Source organism: Brienomyrus brachyistius, chromosome 12 (genome assembly GCF_023856365.1).
Source record: "Brienomyrus brachyistius isolate T26 chromosome 12, BBRACH_0.4, whole genome shotgun sequence".
Classification (NCBI taxonomy): Eukaryota; Metazoa; Chordata; class Actinopteri; order Osteoglossiformes; family Mormyridae; genus Brienomyrus; species Brienomyrus brachyistius.
The window spans coordinates 5,838,026-5,861,119 of NC_064544.1; the positions used below are offsets into that span (position 1 = coordinate 5,838,026).

Consider the following 23,094-nt stretch of genomic DNA (forward strand, 5'->3'; position numbering starts at 1 on the left):
GGCGAATGGGTCAGGATCGTTCCCGAGGATCCAGAAAGACTTGCACCGACCACCGTGCAGTAAAATCGGTTTACAGGACGGGTTAGTGACAGTCAAAGCAACAACAATGCAGTGAGCTCGTCTTCATCTGTATATATCATAGGCCTATATACACGAATAATAACTTTTTAAATCGCGAATAACTTTCAAGTGCAACTATGTAACTATGTTGGTTAGAATATATTGATGATTTTTTAATTTTTGTTTTCGCCTCCTCATTATAAATACGCTATAACAAGAATTCGCTTGTATATAGGTTACAATATAAGCTATTTTCTATATATATATTTTTTTTTTCTTTGCGCATTATTTTGCTCCAGTACTTTTGTCTTCATCCAGTCGTGTCAGGATGCGGCTTTTCCCCCTCCTGCTCATACTGACCATTGCAGCGGACATGTGGGAAGGGGGTGATGCCAGATACGGGGAGCATGGAGAAGCGGCCCCCAGGAGGAGGAGATGTTACGACGGCAGCTTGCCGAAGCGCCCGAAGAAGCGAGACGACGGCGGCAGGGGTCTGTGTCCAAAGCTGTACCCCCGGCTGTCCTGCTGCCCCTCCAGGAGCTCCGCCTTTCGGATGCTCCACCGCCGGGATGCCATGGTAAGTCCGCTTCCTCCTAAGGTTGCACATTTCTGTTGGGTCTCGCTTCTCCATGGATCTGCAGGTTAGCATGAGACCCGCTTTGTTATTTACGTGTTTATTAGCTGTTAACCGCAGCTGGTACCGCGCAATGTGAACGCGGTCTGCAGTAGCTCGACGTCCCGGAGCCCGCGGCTCTCCGCTGCCTTACGCTGCTGCCGCTCTCTACAGCTCTCTGTTTACGCACTTTAAAGCTGCTCTATATACAGATGACACTGATCAAATAAACTCACAGACACACAATCAACAGCATTAGTGCTGTCTATATTAATTTAATCCCACCTATAAGAAATGAGTGTTGCCCCATGGACGGTTAATTCGAACGTAAGCGAATAAAAGCAAAATTAAATTTTTTTTTTACAATAACCAGACAGAACAGTCTTTCGGTTTAAAAAAGCGAAATCGCTTCTGTACCGATGAAATGGATCTTTTCTTATAGACTCGCAGAATGGACGCTTGTCTCTGGGTCGTATATTACTTTACATTGCCAAGACCCACGTATATCATCATCATTAAAGTTATGAAATCAATGACATGAAGAGGAAAACCTCCAGCCGCACTACGCACTATGTGGCCACACACGCAGCCGTCTTGCTTACGGCTAAAAAATAACAGCACAGTTGTGCGCATTGCTGGATTACTAATGACTGAAACCGGAGACCATAACTCTGCCTGTCTGCGGAACTGTCCAAATGCTCATGGTCTTGAGAAGCTGTGAGTCCCGGACCGCGACTCACCTTCTCAGAAATGAGTGTTTTGTTGTTCTTGTCTTGCCTGGGGCGCCGTGCAGAGGGAGCCGAGCTGACGGCGGGAGACGAATTCATTGAAGAATGACTGAGTGTGTGGCTGTATTACACACAGAGGATGAACTTGAACATATTTAAAAGTTTATCGCCGTCTGCATCCTTCATTTAAATACATTGTTCAGCTGTTCCTGCATTTCTCTAGCTTTCTCCTGTCCAGATCAAAGCGGTTTCTGCACCGTCATTAACAGCAGTCCCGACGCAAGATGCCCCGCATTTCTGCGAGGTTGTCTTCCAAGACTAATTAATGTCAGTGATTTATAGATGTGTCTTTATGACAGGGTTTGTTATTGACAATTCCTGAAAGTACAGGGGACACCCAGGACGGGATGCCAGTCTGCGACAGGCAGAGGACACCCAGGATGGGATGCCAGTCTGTGACACGCAGGGGACACCCAGGACGGGATGCCAGTCTGCGACAGGCAGGGGACACCCAGGCCGGGATGCCAGTCTGCGACAGGCAGAGGACACCCAGGATGGGATGCCAGTCTGTGACATGCAGAGGACACCCAGGACGGGATGCCAGTCTGTGACAGGCAGAGGACACCCAGGACAGGATGCCACTTTGTGACAGGCAGGTGCCACCCAGGACGGGATGCCAGTCTGTGACAGGCAGAGGACACCCAGGATGGGATGCCAGTCTGTGACAGGCAGAGGACACCCAGGACAGGATGTCACTTTGTGACAGGCAGGTGCCACCCAGGACGGGATGCCAGTCTGTGACAGGCAGAGGACACCCAGGACAGGATGCCACTTTGTGACAGGCAGGTGCCACCCAGGACGGGATGCCAGTCTGCGACAGGCAGAGGACACCCAGGATGGGATGCCAGTCTGTGACATGCAGAGGACACCCAGGACGGGATGCCAGTCTGTGACAGGCAGAGGACACCCAGGACAGGATGCCACTTTGTGACAGGCAGGTGCCACCCAGGACGGGATGCCAGTCTGTGACAGGCAGAGGACACCCAGGACAGGATGCCAGTTTGTGACAGGCAGAGGACACCCAGGACAGGATGCCAATTTGTGACAGGCAGGTGCCACCCAGGACGGGATGCCAGTCTGCGACAGGCAGAGGACACCCAGGATGGGATGCCAGTCTGTGACATGCAGAGGACACCCAGGACGGGATGCCACTTTGTGACAGGCAGGGGACACCCAGGACGGGATGCCAGTCTGCGACAGACAGAGGACACCCAGGACGGGATGCCACTTTGTGACAGGCAGGGGACACCCAGGACGGGATGCCAGTCTGCGACAGACAGGGGACACCCAGGATGGATGCCACTTTGTGACAGGCAGGGGACACCCAGGACGGGATGCCAGTCTGTGACAGGCAGGGGACACCCAGGACGGGATGCCAGTCTGAGACAGGCAGGGGACACCCAGGCCGGGATGCCAGTCTGCGACAGACAGGGGACACCCAGGATGGATGCCACTTTGTGACAGGCAGGGGACACCCAGGACGGGATGCCAGTCTGAGACAGGCAGGGGACACCCAGGCCGGGATGCCAGTCTGCGACAGGCAGGGGACACCCAGGACGGGATGCCAGTCTGCGACAGGCAGGGGACACCCAGGACGGGATGCCACTTTGTGACAGGCAGGGGACACCCAGGACGGGATGCCAGTCTGCGACAGACAGGGGACACCCAGGATGGATGCCACTTTGTGACAGGCAGGGGACACCCAGGACGGGATGCCAGTCTGTGACAGGCAGGGGACACCCAGGACGGGATGCCAGTCTGAGACAGGCAGGGGACACCCAGGCCGGGATGCCAGTCTGCGACAGGCAGGGGACACCCAGGACGGGATGCCAGTCTGCGACAGGCAGGGGACACCCAGGACGGGATGCCACTTTGTGACAGGCAGGTGCCACCCAGGCCGGGATGCCAGTCTGTGACAGGCAGGGGACACCCAGGCCGGGATGCCAGTCTGCGACAGGCAGGGGACACCCAGGCCGGGATGCCAGTCTGTGACAGGCAGGGGACACCCAGGACGGGATGCCAGTCTGTGACAGGCAGGGGACACCCAGGACGGGATGCCAGTCTGTGACAGGCAGGGGACACCCAGGCCGGGATGCCAGTCTGTGACAGGCAGGGGACACCCAGGACGGGATGCCAGTCTGTGACAGGGCACACAGAAGTATGTCTGTAGCTCTGTCCAGATGTCTGGAATATTCTTTCTATGACAATGTTGTTGTACGTGATGAACCAAGGAGATTCTCAGGAATTGTGTCACATGTCAGGCCTTATTCGCTAATTAGCCTCAACTAACAGGTTTAGTCAGCTTCTATGAAAACGTAACTAGATCTGTGTGTGATTGCTTCTGCCTTGCTGTGGCAGGTCCTCTCCTCCAATAGCACGGACTGCACAAAGCTTTTGGAGGAGCTGCAGTGTGCCCGCTGTTCTCCTCACGCCCAGCTGCTGTATCACACAGCCAGCCCTGGGCGGGCACCACGCGGGCAGCCCCACCTGCCCATCCTGTGCCAGGATTACTGCAGACGGCTGTATTACACCTGCAGGGGACATATACCAGGTATGCCTGACCTTCCCGGCCAGAGTGACCCAGCTCTGCGGTGCAACAGCCACCCGGGGAGGTCAACTGGTGTTTTGCGCCGTAATGCTTGCTGCTTCCTGAGGTACGTCACTCCAGTGGAGCTTTATCACAAACTGAAGATGAAAACACCCTCACCTCAGCGTTTGTGTGAGACCTTATTCTGAACATCACTGATCGCTGAACTTTTATGGCGGTCAGGGATGTCTGGGTGAAATCCAGTGGACAGCTGTACCCACCGCTCTTTATTTTGGTCCTGTCAGGTTCAAGCCAGAGTGCCTCCCCATTTCATCCTAAGATGTCCATGAACGCTTGCTACGGCGGACTTAGACTGACGCTCGCTTGTGTGTCGTGTTTGTGTCAGTGGCTCACAGGATACTTGCTTACACTGAGGAAAAATAAACCGGACCTCTGGTTCTGATGTGCAGTATCCCAAGTCAGTTCTGATATATGGATTCACCAAGACCTTGTACAAGGGTACAACAGCAGGACCAAAAGGCGTGGTCGTTAAAATCTGTATAGTAGATGTGTGCACATGACAGTGTAATAAGCAATAAATAAATGTACTACTGTCATTATAATCAGATACAAGGCACAAAAAAGGGGGCTGAGCTGTGTGGCTGTCTTGTGGTTTGCTTACTAAAAACAGCCTGGAAACTTGGTTTCTAATGCTGCTGGTCCCCATTCGAGAGGAACGTCTGCTTCTGGATGTTGTGGCAGAAGCTGCAAGAAGGACAGGCAGTTTGAATATTCCAGAGTTACATTCTCCTATTATAGAGAGCAAGCAAAAGGACAGAGACAGGGAATGTGAAAAGACAGGGAGTGGGAATGTGAACTGACAGGGACAGGGAATGTGAAAAAACAGGAGCTTAGAATGTGAAAGGACAGCAATAGGGAATGTGAAGGGACAGAGAGACATGGAATGTGAAGGGACAGAAACATGGAATGTGAAGGGATAGAGAGACATGGAATGTGAAGGGACAGAAACATGGAATGTGAAGGGACAGAGAGACATGGAATGTGAAGGACAGAAACATGGAATGTGAAGGGACAGAGAGACATAAAATGTGAAAGGACAGACAGACAGGGAATGTGAAGGGGCAGAAACATGGAATGTGAAGGGACAGAAACATGGAATGTGAAGGGACAGAAACATGGAATTTGAAGGGACAGAGAGACATGGAATGTGAAGGGACAGAAACATGGAATGTGAAAGGACAGAGAGACAGGGAATTTGAAAGTACAGGGACTGGGAATGTTTGCAGAGTCTCTCTGAAGATGTACACACAGTGACAAAAGGCACATTTATTTTTCTACAGTCAGTGTGTTTGTAAGACTGCTGAAGTGTGTCGAGATGCGAAGTGTTTTTGACGGCCACCCACACTGCGCTGGAAGATCACCAGACAAGATTATAACATTAGCGCTGGTCTGCACACAGTGTCGGTCCTGGGATGGGAAGGATATTATGAAAGGCTGTCTTTGGCCACTGTTTTCTTGTATGTCCTCAGTAGCATAAAAACGTACTGTAATTCAGTGGGGTTGGAAGAGAACTTCATCTATTAATAGAACGTGAAAGGAGATGAGAGGCACAGCACTGCCTGTGATTGGAAGGTTGCTGGTTTGAAACCCAGAGTTGGCAGGGTGATGTCACTGTTGGGTCTGCGAGTAAGACCCTTAAACCCCAACTACTCCGGGGGCTGTCTGACCCCGCGTTCTCAAAAAAGATCATTTTGGATAAAAGCTTCTTCTAAATAAACTAAATGTAACTGAGTGTGATCTCCTGGCCTTAATCAACCTCACTGTCTTGATTTTGCATTCTAATGGCACGCGGGGACTCAGTAAATGCCAGAAGTCGGGTTTTGATGTATAATGTATAGGATGCAGGTTAAGTGGAGTCATTAACGAAGGCCTCGTTTAACGGCCTCTTTTTTTAAAGTCTCGCTCGCAAAAACAGCGCAAGTCTATCTGGCATCTTTACAGCGAAATCGACCAAAACTCATTTTCCACAGCCACAAAGTACACATTAAACGGGGCTCGAGACCATCAATACAGTGGAACACACATCTAGTCTCTCTAGAACATTCTGCGGTCAGTTTAGGCATAAACTGTCTAGAGGATTGTAGTGTTATCTGCATGTTGTACGGAGCACTGTATACGCCTTGCACACTGCAGCCATTCTGCAGTGGGAACTGCGTGCTGACCCCCGCGCACTGTTTGCTGTGGTGTCTGATGCGCAAAGTGTGATATCGAATGGTCCAGTGTCTCCACGTAAACCCAGAAAAAAAGCAGGTAGAGCCTCTTCTCCTGATCAGCACAGACCTGTGGCATGTCTTTGAAGTCCACTTTGCACTGGCGTAAATTTAATTGTTTGATTTTCTTCTTTCTCTCCATAGAGCTGTTCCAAGCTGACGTGGATGAGTTTTGCCAGTACTATGGAACAGAAGGCAACGGCCTGTGCTTTCCGGATTTCCACAGAAGACGAACACGCGGGCCGTCCTCCAACTACTTAGACCTGACGGATGACTATGAACAGAAGGAAGATTTTAACAGGTTCATCTAAATCCATATTTATAAATTAAGTTCGATTTGAAAGCATATCTGTAAAACTGAGCATGTTTATGGCTTCTAGGTCACATAATGGACTGTTCTGGTCTTTGTTCCCCAAGGGCTGATTAAAGTTTCTTCAGCATTTGCAGGGTTGTTGGCAGTAATGCTTTGTATGGGAGCCTCGAATGAGCAGGTCTACCTCACTGAAGGCTTTGCAGATCCGTGGCGTCTTACAGACCAGTGCAAAGACCCCAGTAGCCGAGATATAAAGATTCACTTCAGGCAGAAGATGATATCCGGGGAAATCTTGAATCCCTTTCTATTACAAAATGTTAGTGTGTGTTTCCAATTTGGGTTCTTGTCAAGGGGACACACGAAGCCAAGACGATGACGAACTGAAATTCCTCTCTCTTCAGTTCATTGGTGTATAAAAATCTGTCCTTGTCTGGCTGTGAAGACAGGTCTCACCATGTGATTCTCATCGAGGCCTTCACTGGCAATCCGAGGACAGGCTTTTTAATTGTATTAGACTATTGTTAAAGGGTATTTAATGATGCCATGTGATGTCAAGTGAACTTGGCACTGGGCGTTTCTGAAACATGCGATACTTCCTCGTCTTGTTTGGACCGGGCTCTGTTTCTGAGGTATGATGTATTTACTTGGTCTGGACTAAGTTGGCCGTGACTTCTGAGTACAAGAACTGGAAGGAGGTCAGGTCCTGGTAGTACATGTCCAAACTTAATATCAGTACAGTATGCAAAAAAAAATAAAAAATACATATATTTAAAACTGATGGAAATCAACAATATGTGTCTAATAGGAACTGTAGGCAACTCAGTTTAGTCCTCAGAAAGGGGCTTGACGGGATAATCCTCTTGGCGACCGCCTGCCTGATTCTCATCACTTTCCTCCATGCTGTTTTCGGCAGGAAACACAAAGGCAGCTGTTATTGTGCCCTGGAGGTGGCGGGGGGCCTGCGGCAGCCCGTGGGGGCAGTGCACTGCGGGGACGGCTCCCAGCGGCTCTTCATCCTCGAGAAGGAAGGTGTCGTCCGCATCCTCACCCCCAGCAAGGTGCTCATCAGAAAGCCGTTTCTGAACATCCACAAGCTGGTGCAGGCGGGCACGAAGGTAAGATCTCGCGCGAAAGACGACCGTCCGCGAGGAACGGTGCACTCTTCCACAGCCAGGACGTGGAGGTGCTGTTTTTTGTATCGCTCTGCCTCTAACATGATAGAATGATGTGAAGTGGGCATGCAGTTTAATGCAATAAACACTGAAGGGTCCAAACAGTTACAGCAATACTGATGCTAACCGACAAATACTGCGGTGATAGACTGTGATTTAATTTGTTGTACATCCCAACGGCCAAATAGTCAGGGTTATGCTAATGATAATTTTAGGCCTTTCCTGCTGAACAAAAATCATGCTTCTTCATTCTTCGTTCTGTAAAGTCATTGATCAATAAGCAGCCCTAACCCTTCATCAAATAATCTTCTCATAAGAGAGTAGGGGTCATGGGGAGAAGAGGGGGGCTGTTTCACAAAGCAAGATTCCTCAGTTAGCTGGGTTAACTTAAGCTAGAAGTCATGATCGTCCAATAAGAGTTCAAGTAAGGAGCATTCCTATCAATCATGACTTAGTTTAAGTTGACCCAGCTAAGTGAGACATCTTGCTTTGTGGGACACCCCCCCCCCCCCCCGCAGCTTGAAGATGTGGAATTTACAAGCTGCAGCATTTGTGAGTGATTATGGCTTCATTTCACTCAGTTTTGCGGGAAAACAGCTCAGCTTATGCGGCTCCATCTCCGTCAGAAAGACAGACACCGTTCCGACCGACATCAGTGATGGATCATTATTAAACATCTCTCCCAGTTTCGGAGCTGCAGGACTGGGAATGTAGCCTCTTTGAGTGCCTTAACTCCCTGCTCTGGAAACCCCGTTTGCCCTGGTTAATGGGCTGGAGACTGCAGAGTGACCAGAGCCTCTTCTACCCAGCACTGATTCATTAGGAATGAATATCCCCGTGTGGGATGCGTGTAAAAGTGCAGCTGAGCTGCGGTAAAGTCAGCTGGTCTCCTTCCAGCCTCACAGCTGTGCTGAGCCGCGCCGCGCTTTGAGTTTTACTACGGCACAGCCTACTCCCTCCCTTAGTGTGGTTTATACTTTAATAAATCTTAGAATATCCAGCCCTCCGATTCCATTGCAATGTCACAGAGGCTTCTAGCACAGGTTGAGCGCAGCTTCTAGCAGATTCATAGTGTGTACGGCTATAGAAGCACCTGAACGTCGTGTGAACGTTTATCAAGGTGAGATCGTGCCTGCAGTGGGTTTGGCTCCTGGGCCATGGAGCCTGACCAGTTTAAGTTCCTTCCTTTTGTTGACTTTGTTGGTCCCAGTTTGAGCCCATTCCTGTTGGTCCCTTTCTGTTGATTACTTTGTTTTTTCCCAGTTATCCCAGTTCCTGTCGGCTATTCGGCTTACAACTCATAGTAGACAAGACAGTAAGGACTATAAGAGAGGTTGCTTGAGACAAGGGGTTCCAGCCTTTGTTATACTCAGGGGGGGTGGCAACTGGGGGATCCCGGGGGGTGGGTCTCGGTTGGAGGGGTCAAGCGTCATATGGAGATCACGTCCACCAATCAGTGCACAGTGAGGGCAAGAGAGAAGAAGAACCACTAACAGAAGATCGGGGATATGCTGAAACTTCCCACGTGAAAACAGACCAATTGCTGAGGCCTCAGGTGGCAGGGCAGAAGAGTGGGAGAAGAGAGAGACATCACTTAGGAACGGCAGAGCGGAACTGGGCTGAGAGAGAGAGACGGTGGAGGCTGAGGGGGAGAATGGGAGGCGAGGTCTTGCCCTCGGTCCCAGCTGCAGCATAATTAACTTCACTGCTCTTTGTGTTTCTCGTTTGACTGCAGGGAGAAGATGAAAGGGGCCTCCTAAGCCTTGCATTCCACCCCAATTACAAGAAAAATGGAAAGCTGTACGTCTCCTACACCACCAACCAGGAGCGCTGGGCCATGGGGCCGCACGACCACATTCTGCGTGTGGTGGAGTACACCGTTAACAGGTTAGAGGCAGAGCAATACAAAAAACAGCACCTCCACGTCCTGGGTGTGGAGGAGAACACAGTCAAAAGGTTCAAGGCAGAGCGAAACAAAAACATCACGAGCACGTTGTGCACTTAGAGGAATACACAGTCTCCTGGTTAGAGACAGAGTGCAACAAAATACCTCACAATCACAAGCAGAACCTAGTTTTCAAGGTTTTATATATATATATATATATATATATATATATATATATATATATATATATATATATATATATATATATATATATATATATAAAATGAAAGTCATTGCACTTCATCAATTGTTCTTTGGTGTGTGAATAATATAAAGGGAAGCACCTCCTCTGCATCATGGTCTAAAACTCAATAGAGACATTTTGGATTAATTACATCAAATCTTTAACCCTCACTGATTCATCTTCAAAGCTGTCTTTAAAAACAAAGGAATTTTACTAGCCATGTAAAAAGTTTGAATCACTCCCTCATTACTGTAAATGTATTACTTTAAAATGTTATACCGGTAAAGACTACGCAGAATCACATCATCGTACCAAAGTGATAAGAAATATTTAGTATCTGGGAACAATGAGATCACACATTAAATTTAGTGAAATGCTGGCATGATGGACTGTGGTCTTCAGGAAGGTTCTGCCTTCTTCAGAATGGTTCCTTAACTGTCTGAATTTGACCCTGATTTATTAACTGAATACTGAGAGTATGATCGTTTACTCAGTTGTCATAATGCACATTAAAAAATGGGTGTGCATCCCTCCATCTCCCTGGTTCCCCCTTGAAGAGCTGCTACACCCGCCTACTCAACACTCCCTCATCTCCCTGATTCCTCCTTGGAGGGCTGCTACACCCACCTACTCAACACTCCCCCATCTCCCTGGTTCCCCCTTGAAGAGCTGCTACACCCACCTACTCAACACTCCCCCATCTCCCTGGTTCCCCCTTGAAGAGCTGCTACACCCACCTACTCAACACTCCCCCATCTCCCTGGTTTCCCCTTGAAGGGCTGCTATACCCACCTACTGAACACTCCCCCATCTCCCTGATTCCTCCTTGGAGGGCTGCTACACCCACCTACTCAACACTCCCCCATCTCCCTGATTCCTCCTTGGAGGGCTGCTACACCCACCTACTCAACACTCCCCCTTCTCCCTGGTTCCCCCTTGAAGGGCTGCTACACACTCCTACTCAACACTCCCCCATCAACCTGATTCCTCCTTGGAGGGCTGCTACACCCACCTACTCAACACTCCCCCATCTCCCTGATTCCTCCTTGGAGAGCTGCTACACCCACCTACTCAACACTCCCCCATATCCCTGGTTCCCCCTTGAAGGGCTGCTACACACACCTACTAAACACTCCCCCATCTCCCTGGTTCCCCCTTGGAGGGCTGCTACACCCACCTAGTCAACACTCCCCCATCTCCCTGGTTCCCCCTTGGAGGGCTGCTACACCTGCCCACCAGTCGCTCCCAGGCCAGTGACAGGCCGCTGCTTCCTTCCAGGAAGGACCCCAACCAGGTGGACATGCGGACACAGCGGGTCCTGATGGAGGTAGCAGAGCTGCACCGGAAGCATCTTGGGGGGCAGCTGCACTTTGGGGCTGATGGCCTGCTGCACATCTTCCTGGGTGACGGCTTGATCACACTGGATGACATGGAGGAGATGGACGGCCTGAGGTAGGCCCCGAGGCTGCTTTTGATGGCACGTCTTGAGAGTGTCACGCGGAACGTGGCGGCCATGCCTCTGCCTCACAGTGACTTCACGGGGGCCGTGCTGCGCGTGGATGTGAACACAGACTCCTGCCGGGACCCCTACGCCATCCCCAAGGACAACCCCTACTTCAACAGCACCAACCAGCCCCCAGAGATCTATGCACACGGGCTGCACAGCCCAGGCAGGTAGGTCAGACTCGGCAACATGACTTCTACATTAACATGGGTTAACTGAGGCTAACCACCTCAACACTGATACAGGTGTGCCGTGGACCAGCACCATGTGAACAGGAGCCTCCTGATCATCTGTACAGACTCCAAGGGCAAAAACTCAAGCACAGGGAGGATCCTGCAGATTAACAAGGGGGAAGACTATGGTGAGCTGAGGAAGGGGCTCATTTTCATCTTTAGCTAAGTCTCTTACTGTTAGCTTCTCTTTAGCTTTAGCTTAGTCTCCTTGTGCTTGTGTTTAACTTTGGCTAAGTGTCTTAGTATTAGTGTGTCTTTAGCTTTAGCTAAGTCTCTTAGTTTTAGCTTGTCTTTAGCTTTGGCTAAGCCTGTTAGCGTTAGCTTGTCTTTAGCCTTATGTAAATCTCTCAGTGTTTGCTTGTCTTTAGCTTTGGCTAAGTGTCTTAGTATTAGTGTGTCTTTAGCTTTAGCTAAGTCTCTTAGTTTTAGCTTATCTTTAGCTTTGGCTAAGTCTGTTAGCGTTAGCTTGTCTTTAGCTTTGGCTAAGTCTGTTAGCGTTAGCTTGTCTTTAGCTTTGGCTAAGTCTGTTAGCGTTAGCTTGTCTTTAGCCTTATGTAAATCTCTCAGTGTTTGCTTGTCTTTAGCTTTGGCTAAGTGTCTTAGTATTAGTGTGTCTTTAGCTTTAGCTAAGTCTCTTAGTTTTAGCTTATCTTTAGCTTTGGCTAAGTCTGTTAGCGTTAGCTTGTCTTTAGCTTTGGCTAAGTCTGTTAGCGTTAGCTTGTCTTTAGCCTTATGTAAATCTCTCAGTGTTAGCTTGTCTTTAGCTTTGGCTAAGTGTCTTAGTATTAGTGTGTCTTTAGCTTTAGCTAAGTCTCTTAGTTTTAGCTTATCTTTAGCTTTGGCTAAGTCTGTTAGCGTTAGCTTGTCTTTAGCCTTATGTAAATCTCTCAGTGTTTGCTTGTCTTTAGCTTTGGCTAAGTTTCTTAGTATTAGTGTGTCTTTAGCTATAACTAAGTCTCTTAGTTTTAGCTTGTGTTTAGCTTTAGCTTAGTCTCTTAGCGTTAGCGTGTCTTTGGCTTCTGAGAGCTTTTCGCAGCTGTCATCACTTGTACAGTTAAAATCACACAATAAGATGACCAATGTGAAGATCCAGATATTGTCAAATTATGTAATTCTATTTGATTACTATGAAAATTCCATATCCTCCTGAGAACACGCAATTAATATTTGTCCTCCGTAGTGGAAATTGTGCATTTGTTCATTTTTCATGCCACTTTTAAGTTCTGTTGCTCCTTGAAGAGTGGAAGTGGATAAACAGTCAGTTAGGGTTTTAAGGAGACATCACATATGTGTGCTTTCTGCAATTCCAAAAATATTTTTTTTCCTTGTGTTCAGATCATGCCAGATAGATTTAACTCCCTAACGCATTTTTGGTCTTGTTTGCAGAGCACGTCCCACCACTGTTCCACTTGCCCCCCAGCAGGGCGGCGCCTGTCGGTGGGTTTATCTACCGAGGCTGCCAGTCAAGGCGACTGTACGGCAGTTACGTCTTTGGCGATCGTAGCGGGTGAGTCTGTTATGCTACACTGACATTTTGGGATAGGAGGGATTTACGGGCGAGGGTGACCAATGGTGACACGCGGTGAGACATGTGATGCGCTGATGTCACAAGCCCAGACACCTCATCCATGTGGTTTACAAATAACCCACAGGGGTCCTTAATACTCTGGGTTCAGCCAGCATCTGCCTCTCTCAGCCCCGAGCCCTCACCTTGGGTGGGGGGGGGATGGGGTGGTGTTTTCAGGGACAGCTTCATGGTCTCCTGAGCTCCTCGGGCTGTGGATGTGAGGAACGTCACATGAGAGGAGCCGTCCAAATCCCAGTAAAAGGTCACAAAACATATGGCGGTCATGGAGTCGACTATGAGTAGTAAGCAGGATCAGAGCAGGAGCTACACAGCATCTACCAACAAAGCAAGAACCTAATAAGACAACTGGGCAATCAGGAGAGAGTGCAACATTAAGAGTGTTCATGGACTGTGGACAGGTATCAGACTAGCAGAGACAGGTATCAGACTAGCAGAGACAGGTATCAGATTGGCAGAGACAGGTATCAGACTAGCAGAGACAGGTATCAGATTGGCAGAGACAGGTATCAGACTGGCAGATACAGGTATCAGACTAGCAGAGACAGGTATCAGATTGGCAGAGACAGGTATCAGACTGGCAGATACAGGTATCGGACTGGCAAAGACAGGTATCAGATTGGCAGATACAGGTATCAGACTAGCAGAGACAGGTATCATACTGGCAGAGACAGGTATCAGATTAGCAGAGACAGGTATCAGATTGGCAGATACAGGTATCAGACTAGCAGAGACGGGTATCAGATTGGCAGAGACAGGTATCATACTGGCAGAGACAGGTATCAGATTAGCAGAGACAGGTATCAGATTGGCAGATACAGGTATCAGACTAGCAGAGACGGGTATCAGATTGGCAGATACAGGTATCAGACTAGCAGAGACATGTATTAGATTAGCAGAGACAGGTATCAGACTGACAGAGACAGGGATCAGACTAACAGAGACAGGTATCAGACTGGCAGATACAGGTATCAGACTAGCAGAGACAGGTATCAGACTAGCAGAGACAGGTATCAGACTGACAGAGACAGGGATCAGACTAACAGAGACAGGTATCAGATTGGCAGATACAGGTATCAGACTGGCAGAGACAGGTATCAGACTAGCAGAGACAGGTATTAGACTGGCAGATACAGGTATCGGACTGGCAAAGACAGGTATCAGACTGGCAGATACAGGTATCAGCCTAACAGGGGTGTATTAGAGGGTAAAAGCACATAAATGCACATTTATGCACCTTATTAATTACAGAACAGTGCTTACTTAACTTTTTATGATCGTTTACCGACTTGTCAGTATGCAATTTAGACATTAGAGTGTAGAATATACTCTGTCGTTCACTACTTTAGCATACACCAGCACGCCACACTGCCCCTGCCAACAAACTGGCACACGGCCCCCAGCTTCACTCCGCAGCAACGCAGTGCTGATTAATGCAGGTTCTGCAGCATGCATGCAGAGCATCAAACAACATTTTGCAAGAATTGACCCCCCGACCCCCCCCCCCCCCCCCAAAACACAGATGGAGATTGAAAATGCCATCGAGATCTTTAGCCTGCAGACTGATGCTGACTGCAGTAAAGTTAGCTGGCTAGTAGATAAATGATTAATAGACAGCCTATCTGGATCAGGGCAACTGTATTTCCCTTTGAGCTAGCTGGACATTAAGTTACCCATTTATCCACTTCACAATAATAATAATAATAACAATAATAATGTGATGATGATGATGACGATGATGATGATGATGATGATAATTATGATAATGATGGTGATGATGACGACGACGATGGTGATGATGACGATGATGATGATTATGATGATGGTGATGATGATGATAATGATAATGATGATAATTATGATGGTGATGATGATGATGATGACAACGATGATGATAACGACGACAGTGATGCTGGGTGCTGAAGCCCCGTGTCCTGCCTCCGCGCTCCTGTTCCCCAGCCCGGACTGTGCGGGGCGACCCGGTCCAGACGCAGATGTGCGTGTCGCCCAGCGCTCCCTCTGTAAACAATAATCATTTTAATGAGGCTGTTGACAGAAGGACCCCCTAAGTATTTTTCCATGGCGGGGTCACGCCAAACCAACTTGCAAGGCAGCTGTGTATCCGCATCACGCCGAGAGATTCCTGAGAATCCTGCCTCCCACGAGGCTTCGCCCAACACGGAATCATATACGCCCTTCACTGCGTCCTGATGAGCGAATCCCCAGTGGGCTAAAACACTGTTCTGGCGATCAGAAGTTTGCCGGTTTAAATACCAGGGAGATTAGAGTGAACGCCACATGGGGGCCCTTAAAGGAGGAAAAAAATACAATGAAAAATGCAACAGCAATGTCTCGTACCAGGAATCATGACCCAGTTATCAAAGATAATCCACAGACTTTGTAGTGAGCAGTTTAATATAGGAACTACTTTGTTCCGCACACACCAATCGTATCACTGCGGAGAAGATAGCGCAGTGATTTTTTTATCTTTTTTTGGGTGAACTGGCCTCCAGGGACTCTGGTCCTGCTTTATCTATCGTATGGTGCTTTGGACGAAAGCGACTGCTAAGTAAAAGTAAGAGCATGTAACCAGGAGAGGTGAGAAACCGGACTGGTGAATCGGCTCAGAGCGCCCCCTGCCTGTCGCATACAGCATGCAGCATCTGCGATTAAAACGTGTGCTTCTCCTCATTAACGGCTGCCATGTGCGCGTGGGCTATGATCGGCTAGTGATGCCTGGCTGCGCCGTGTTCTGCTTCTCCGGCAGGAACCTGCGGATCCTCCAGAAGGCCTGGAGCGGGACATGGCGGGAGAAGCCCCTGTGTCTGGGCGGGGAGCACCCCTGCGGCAGGTCCCTGGTGGGGCAGGTCCTGGGCTTTGGAGAAGATGAGCTAGGTGTGGAGCAAAGTGATTCCTTGTGGTTCAGCTGTGCCTGAGCAGGCTGGCCTCCCACTACGGGGTCTTTCGCTTTAGATGGTCTTTAGCATTATTTGGAGAGCTGCCGTCTGGCGTGACAAACCTTTTCAGACCCTCGGTCACGCACGCAGTCTTACGGTAAATAAACAAAAAATTAGCTGCATTAAAAGTGTTGAGGTATTTTGCAAACCCTACAGACTATTTACAAGGTAATAAAACTGTTACATACATGTGTATGCGTGTGCAGGTGTGTGCAGACTGAAATTCTGAGAAAATCTCACTCCAGCCAGCTGACGGAGGTTGGCCGCCCTAGTTAAAGTTCTATGGGGAATCCATCAGTCTCATTTATGTCTCCTGCATGTTTCAATTAATAGCTGAATCCCTCGATCATGCACACTGCCATCGCATTCTCAGTATCAGTACAATACAGCACATATACGGTGTCAACAACGCCGCTGTAACCTGTGTGTGAGGAAGACACATGTACAAATAGCACAGATTAATAAATACTCATCAAGCAGTGGAAATGAACTGAAATAACGGCGGCGTACAGCTCGCTAGAAACTGTTTTGTAAACAATCCAAAAAATGCTTCGCAGATCCGGCAGAAACTAATAGGCACCCTGTGGATTTTTACTATATAACTGGTGAAAAAAACCTGTTGAGATTTTTTCCGCAGACCACTCGGAATCCCCCTGGAAGGAGCAGCTCTCACAGTGAGGCCCATATTCCCTGAAAATTCACAAAGATTTGGGTGTTTTCCATGTTTTTTTTTTTTTGTCCTGTTGTCCAAAAACCAAAGATCAAGATTGTTAGGAAACGAGGGACGGCAGGGGATGTCTCTGAAATCAAAACGGTCACTGTGTGTGGTACAAGCGGCTGTACTTTTTGGTGTTTTTGACATTATATGATAGGATTAGGGTTTTATCATACTGTGGTGTTCTGCACAGTGCTGATTCCGTGCACTGCTTTCATTTAAATGCTTTGGTGATTCCAGTGAAGGAAACCCTAACCCCCAGTCTGACACCACAGCAGCCACCAGCTATCTCTGTTACAGCCATTCCAGGTTTGATCACAGAAACTGTTTCTTAATGGCTTCAGCTGATTTGCTGAAGAAGTTCGAGCCCTGAGTCACAGCACGATCACTTATGCTACGAGCGCCGATGGCCAGTGGGACGCTCTCCTTTTCAGACGCTCACCTCAGGTCCTGCTTTCTCTCCATCTTCTCCCTGTAGGTGAGGTGTACATCTTAACCAGCAGTAAAACTGTGGCTCACTCCCAGAGCGGCAAGCTCTACAAAGTGATGGACCCAAAGAGGTACGTGAACTTCAGGGCATGATGCTGGTGTGTGAACCTTCTGGCCGTCACACTGCGCTTCTGAGGGTCCAGCTGCAGATGGTTGGAGTTTTTTGGGACCATCTTCCCTGGGGCCTTCAGCACTGGTCCCTCACCTTCATGCTTGAGGTCAGTCACGAGGCAACAATTAGCGTCTCGACAGGAGATTGTTTTGAGGGGGAGGCGAAGATGGCTGACATCCCCGCCCCCCTCGCTAGCCAAACATCCCATCTCTCCTGGAACATCACGGCTGGCCTGTCGGTTATGCGAATCATTGCATGGCTTCTCCTCTGGCCAAAACAAATCACAGTTAAAAAAAAACTGAGTGTGAGCTCAGCATGTTTCTGGACAGGGCTGCTTGTGCCGACAATGCGGTGGAGCGGCGTGTGGGCCAGACTGTGTGTCCTGTGTGTAACAGTCGCCGTCCGCTTTAAGGGCTGCGTGCTGCTCAGAGATCAAACACGACGCTTCGGTCATTGCTGTGGCTGCGGTCATTGCTGTGGCTGCGGTCATTGCTCGTCGAGTTGAAATACGCCAGAGTAAAGTCCAGGGCTTGGGTGAAGTGAAGAGACCTTTATCCTGTCAGCAGGTCTGACCATCAGCCAGATGCTGTTAGACCTGCTCTTTCCACATACAGATGGGTAGCATGATCTCAGCTGGTCTGAATACTCACTTTGTGATTTTGGCTCAGAGTGCCAAAGGTAAGACATGAGCTGTGGAACACAGACCAGGCACTGCGCTAAAAAGGCCATTTCAGCCACACAACACTGCGCATTTGCTCAGAGTCTAACCAATCAGAATTATATAAAGACTTTATTTTATATGTATTTACGTTGAGCTTGAGCAGATATTGGTGTCTGGACACAGAATGTTTCAGAAAAAGCCATGGACTGTAAAGGCTGCGACGCAGGGTGACGAGAATGATTCCTGGTCTTAGAGGAATGTCTTATAAGAAGAGGGTAGCTGAGCTGAATCTGTTCAGCCTCAAGCAAAGGAGACTAAGTGGGAGACATGATCCAGGTGTATAAGATTCTAACAGGTCTGGATGCTGTTTAGCCAAATGGCTATTTCAGTATTAGTTTAAATACTAAAACTCATGACCGAAAGTGGAAATTAGCCAGAGAACATTCATTTTAAAATGAATTTGAGGAAGTAATTCTTTACACAGCATGTAGTTAGAGTATGGAATAGTCTTCCCTGGGTTCCTTTAAATCACAGCTAGATAAGATTTTAACAACTCTGAGATATTAAAGTTCTCCCCAAATGTGGGGCTTGATGGGCCGATTGGCCTTGTTTGTACATTTCTGATGTTCTTATGTAAGTAGATAAATATAACGAACACCGACTGAATCATATTTACAATCACCTGTAACGTTGGCGGAGATGTAGTCATTTATTATGAGGTCACTGAATAGGCGGCTGGTGGATGGATGGATGGATGGATGGATGTGCATGCATATGGGAATTGGCAAGCAAAGCCATGTGAGATGTTTGTCCCAGAAGAGTCTCCTCTAAGCATGCAGAATTTAGGGATGTTCCTGCATCAGATGGTTTAGGCTTCAGGAAAATGCAAAGACGATTCGCTATGGCCACGGGCAAGAGTAAGTGACGGTTATATGGCAGAAAGCACAAGGGCAGCTGCTCAAAGTATGGAATTAAATCAAAACAGATCCCTGCCATCTTTAAATGCAGCGGCATACGTATGAGGTGACCTCACACAACCCCGCACCGCATCCTTCATCGCAGTCAGACTGTAAATTATGTGTTTAAACCGCTCAGCCCCAGGATTAGCGAACAGCGTTTCATAGCCAGAAGCAGGTGAGATGAATCAGAGTTTGGAAGCTGATGGGCTTGGAGCAGAACCCTTCGGCAGATTGCAGCAGTGGGGGGGGGGGGGGCATGAGAGGGGCCATAAATCATACAGAGTAGCCAACCTAGTCATTAGCCAGTGATATGTTTCGAATCGATGAGTGACGGGGAGGGGGCACTTCGGGGGCCAATCAGCTTTCAGCACCCCTGTGGCCCCGCCCCTGTACGCACTCCTAAGCAGCAGTGTTGAGTGCTCGCCTCGGGATCAGAGGCCGTGTTTCTCGTGAGCTCTGTGACATTCTTCTGGCGTTTTCGGGGAGCTCCGCTCCGGCCGTCCGGCTCGAGGCGGCAGCCCTTCTGACACACCCAAGCCCGTTATGAGTATCTCGTTACGGGCCGCTGGCCCGGCTTAGTGCTCCCAGGGCTCCGGCGAGGAGGGTGGTCCCGCGACTGCTACCTGTCGGATCAGTGCCGCGTGCTGGCAGGAAGGGCCAGTGCTCCACACTGCTTCCTCATTACGACGCCTTGCCAGGCGCACATGAGGCGAGGTGAGCTGCCTGAAACTGGCCCTTTCCTGCCGAGGCAAATTTATTTACACACATTTGCCTGACAGTCACCTGATGGGGAGCAAATAAGCGGGCCACCGTGTTCCAGAACATTCCATGTATGCGAGGAGGCAGGGGGAGTGGTGGAGTGTTCAGCGTGTGGCTACCCTGTCTCTGGTAACCACGGTGATGACGGCTCCTCCGGCCCTCTGCCTCTGGCCCTCCGCCTCCGGCCCTCCTCCTTGGCCCTCCGCACGCAGGTCACGTCCCGTGGGAGACAGATGCCTTTATGGACAGATGTTCCTCCATTCATCACACTGAAACGTAATCTCGGGGGCGGGGGGGGGGGGGAGTTCACTTCTGGCGCTAGTCAGTTTACCGTGGTAACTATGTGCCGTGTCCCGAAGCATCTTAAACAAAATAAACACATTTTAAATGAGAATGAGTTATGGCACAACTTTAACCGTCCTGGCCTGGTCGCTGGAAAAGAGAGCCTGGCTACCTCGTGAAGCCGCTTCCGTGTCGTGAGGTTGCTGGCGTCCTTTCAGCCAGTACAGATCTCACGAAATATTCAGGTGTGAAAAACAGCGACTGTGTAGGCCAACTGTGCCAGACATTAATGGGAAAGTTACTCAGCATATGTTGCTAAAGTGTTCACTAAACATGCTAACGGCTAAAATGACGTCTGCAGTATGGAGTTGGAAAGCATTAAGAATTCAGTTAAGCGTTATTGGTTAAATAGCACTGAATTTCAGAAGGAAACAGCAGGAAATGCCCTCGCTTTGTTGCTTCTGCCCCCAACCACATGTGTAGTGACTGTTTGTGACCACCATGGTTTGAGTGATGGTGAATAATGGTCCCTCCATAACCGTGTGGTGCGTTGAGCGGGATATGTCTCTGACGGGGAATGTTCCACCCAGGCCGGCGGCCCCCAAAGAGTGCCAGCGGCCAGTGGAAGCCCCTGAGCTGCTGGCGGCCGCCTGTTCCCGGCAGTGCCGCAACGGGGTATGCACTCCCACAGGACGCTGCTGCTGCCTGGCGGGCTGGGAGGGCCCCTTCTGCAAGGCGGGTGAGTAGTGGGCGGCTGGCAGGCGGCTAGCAGGTGGCTAGCAGGCGGCTGGCAGGCGGCTGGCAGGCGGCTAGCAGGCGGCTGGCAGGCATATGCAATTTATAGATAGATAAACTCCACTAATCCCTAGATGAACTTTAATAATGAGCAACTGTAATGATGTTGTGCTTTACCTGCATTCTTCTGTTCCCCCCCCCAGCAAAATGTGAGCCCACATGCCAAAACGGAGGCATCTGCATAGAGCCCAACACGTGCGTGTGCAGAAGCCGCTACTCAGGGGCTCACTGCGAGAAGGACGATTATTGCGTTATTAACGTCAGGGACGGCATCGTGGATCAAATCATGGACGTCACCTCCTACCTGCTCCACCTGACCAGCTACATTGTTTAGGCAGAGACCTCTACTAGGAGATCTCCGGAGCAAACTTCGACACCCTGGGGCATTTCCTGTGATATCATTGCTTCCGTTTCTCTGACCGATGAGCTGGAGGACACATGTCATTAACATTCTTAATCAGAAGACCTGGGATGCACTGATGTACCTTGGCTGCCTTGGAATCTGGAGATCCACCTCCATAACCAGACCTTGAAACCTGGAGATCCACCTCCATAACCAGACCTTGGAATCTGGAGATCCACCTCCATAACCAGGCCTTGAAACCTGGAGATCCACCTCCATAACCAGACCTTGGAATCTGGAGATCCACCTCCATAACCAGACCTTGGAATCTGGAGATCCACCTCCATAACCAGGCCTTGGAATCTGGAGATCCACCTCCATAGCCAGACCTTGAAATCTGGAGATCCACCTCCATAGCCAGACCTTGAAATCTGGAAATCCACCTCCATAACCAGACCTTGGAATCTGGAGATCCACCTCTATAACCAGGCCTTGGAATCTGGAGATCCACCTCCATAGCCAGACCTTGAAATCTGGAGATCCACCTCCATAACCAGACCTTGGAATATGGAGATCCACCTCTATAACCAGACCTTGGAATCTGGAAATCCACCTTCATAACCAGATCTTGGCATCTGGAGATCCACCTTGGTTCTTGTAGGACTGAAGCTCCTCCTGGAATTGACACACCATTGCTGTTGCTGCTATGGTGTTTTAACTCTGATAGATAGTGTCTTCGTGAGGAGAACACCTGACCTGATGTAATTAACATCCAAAACTCGCAGAGATCATCACTGTAAACAAAAGCCTGCATATCTCAAATGAGTCACAGTTGCACCAAAAGTTCATTACAGCTGAGAGGAGTAAACTTTTGAACATTCAGCTTGCAGAACCACAGTGCTGAGTGTCTGGCACAGCCCTGGGAACAAAGGGCGCCTTCTGGTTTGCTGTCTGTCGGACAAAGTTCAGTGGTGGTCACAGGACACATGGGTCATACATGGGACACTCCCACACAGAACAAAAATCTCCTTGAAAAACACAAACAAAACAAAGACAGAAGATGTGTTTTGGATTAACTCTGAGAGTAAAAGGAACCGGATGGTGACTGTAATGGCTGGAAAGCCAGAAATCCACTTGTTTGTTTTGAATTCTTCTCTGTTATTCATTTCCAAGCAATATCCTCTATCACGTCCTGTGGGTTTTAAAAATAGCCTCTACATTTACAGAGAAATGCCTTTAATAAAGAAAGCAGCAAAAAAAAATGTCATTTTGTAATGAGATCAATCTGAGATTTCTGTGTAGTGGGATTTCTGAGGTTTACAGCTAACAAAAATGAACAATGTGTATTTACTTTGTCTAAGCTGGTGCACCTTGCAGATAAACACAAGATGTGTGTGACAGACGTAGCAGATATCATATGTCAGACTGTTTGGCTGGTGAGGCTTTATGTACTGTGACATGGTGTTAAACAGAAGAAATATTTATGCTATATTCTATTACGGTGAAAATACAAATTCAGCTGTTACAGTTTACTGCAGTTCTAAATAGCAGGTATGTTGCATAAAATTTACCAGATGCCTGAGTAACATTTTACCAAATTAAAATGTCTTTATTCATTTTGGGTCACCTAAGTTCTTGCCGGTGGGAGCTCTCCTGCAACTCCATCACGCCGAACGGACACTGACGTTGGCGTTAAGTGTCAGAGCTGAGTCCCTCATTGATGAAATCTCTGCAGGTCATATGTCCCGGAAATCCTGTCCGTCCACAGCACCTGCACCAAGCCCAAGTCCACGTCCAAACACATGCT

The 23,094-nt window shown here is 48.8% G+C and overlaps 1 protein-coding gene and 1 long non-coding RNA gene across 9 annotated transcripts; both read left to right on the plus strand.

Annotated features, from left to right (window-relative positions):
• LOC125705173 (hedgehog-interacting protein-like) lies at positions 1–22,903 on the plus strand. 7 transcript variants are annotated; one of them, XM_048971604.1, is made up of 14 exons: positions 7–81; positions 429–637; positions 3,820–4,012; positions 6,424–6,580; positions 7,506–7,707; positions 9,500–9,651; positions 11,172–11,345; positions 11,424–11,567; positions 11,643–11,758; positions 13,017–13,137; positions 15,983–16,110; positions 17,366–17,447; positions 20,740–20,888; positions 21,088–22,903. In XM_048971604.1, the coding sequence occupies exons 2-14, from the start codon at positions 434–436 to the stop codon at positions 21,276–21,278; spliced, it is 2,013 nt and encodes a 670-aa protein (XP_048827561.1). In that variant the 5' UTR covers positions 7–81; positions 429–433; the 3' UTR covers positions 21,279–22,903. The 7 variants fall into 7 exon arrangements, with proteins under 7 accessions (XP_048827563.1, XP_048827561.1, XP_048827559.1 ...); XM_048971602.1 differs by having other exon boundaries at positions 16–81; positions 360–637; XM_048971600.1 differs by having other exon boundaries at positions 32–111; positions 360–637.
• On the plus strand, positions 13,472–15,921 carry LOC125705174 (uncharacterized). Of its 2 annotated transcripts, XR_007381445.1 has the most exons (4): positions 13,472–13,637; positions 13,680–13,931; positions 13,995–14,036; positions 14,121–15,921. It is a non-coding gene; the product is annotated as an uncharacterized LOC125705174 (long non-coding RNA). The 2 variants fall into 2 exon arrangements; XR_007381444.1 differs by having other exon boundaries at positions 13,472–13,931.
• Positions 22,904–23,094: the final 191 nt, after the last annotated feature.

What these genes read in the sequence shown, in the direction of transcription:
- LOC125705173 (XM_048971599.1), top strand. An exon ending in GGGCTGCACAGCCCAGGCAG is followed by an intron (nt 11,568 to 11,642) that starts GTAGGTCAGACT and finishes ACACTGATACAG; the next exon opens with GTGTGCCGTGGACCAGCACC. An exon ending in GGGCCCCTTCTGCAAGGCGG is followed by an intron (nt 20,889 to 21,087) that starts GTGAGTAGTGGG and finishes TCCCCCCCCCAG; the next exon opens with CAAAATGTGAGCCCACATGC.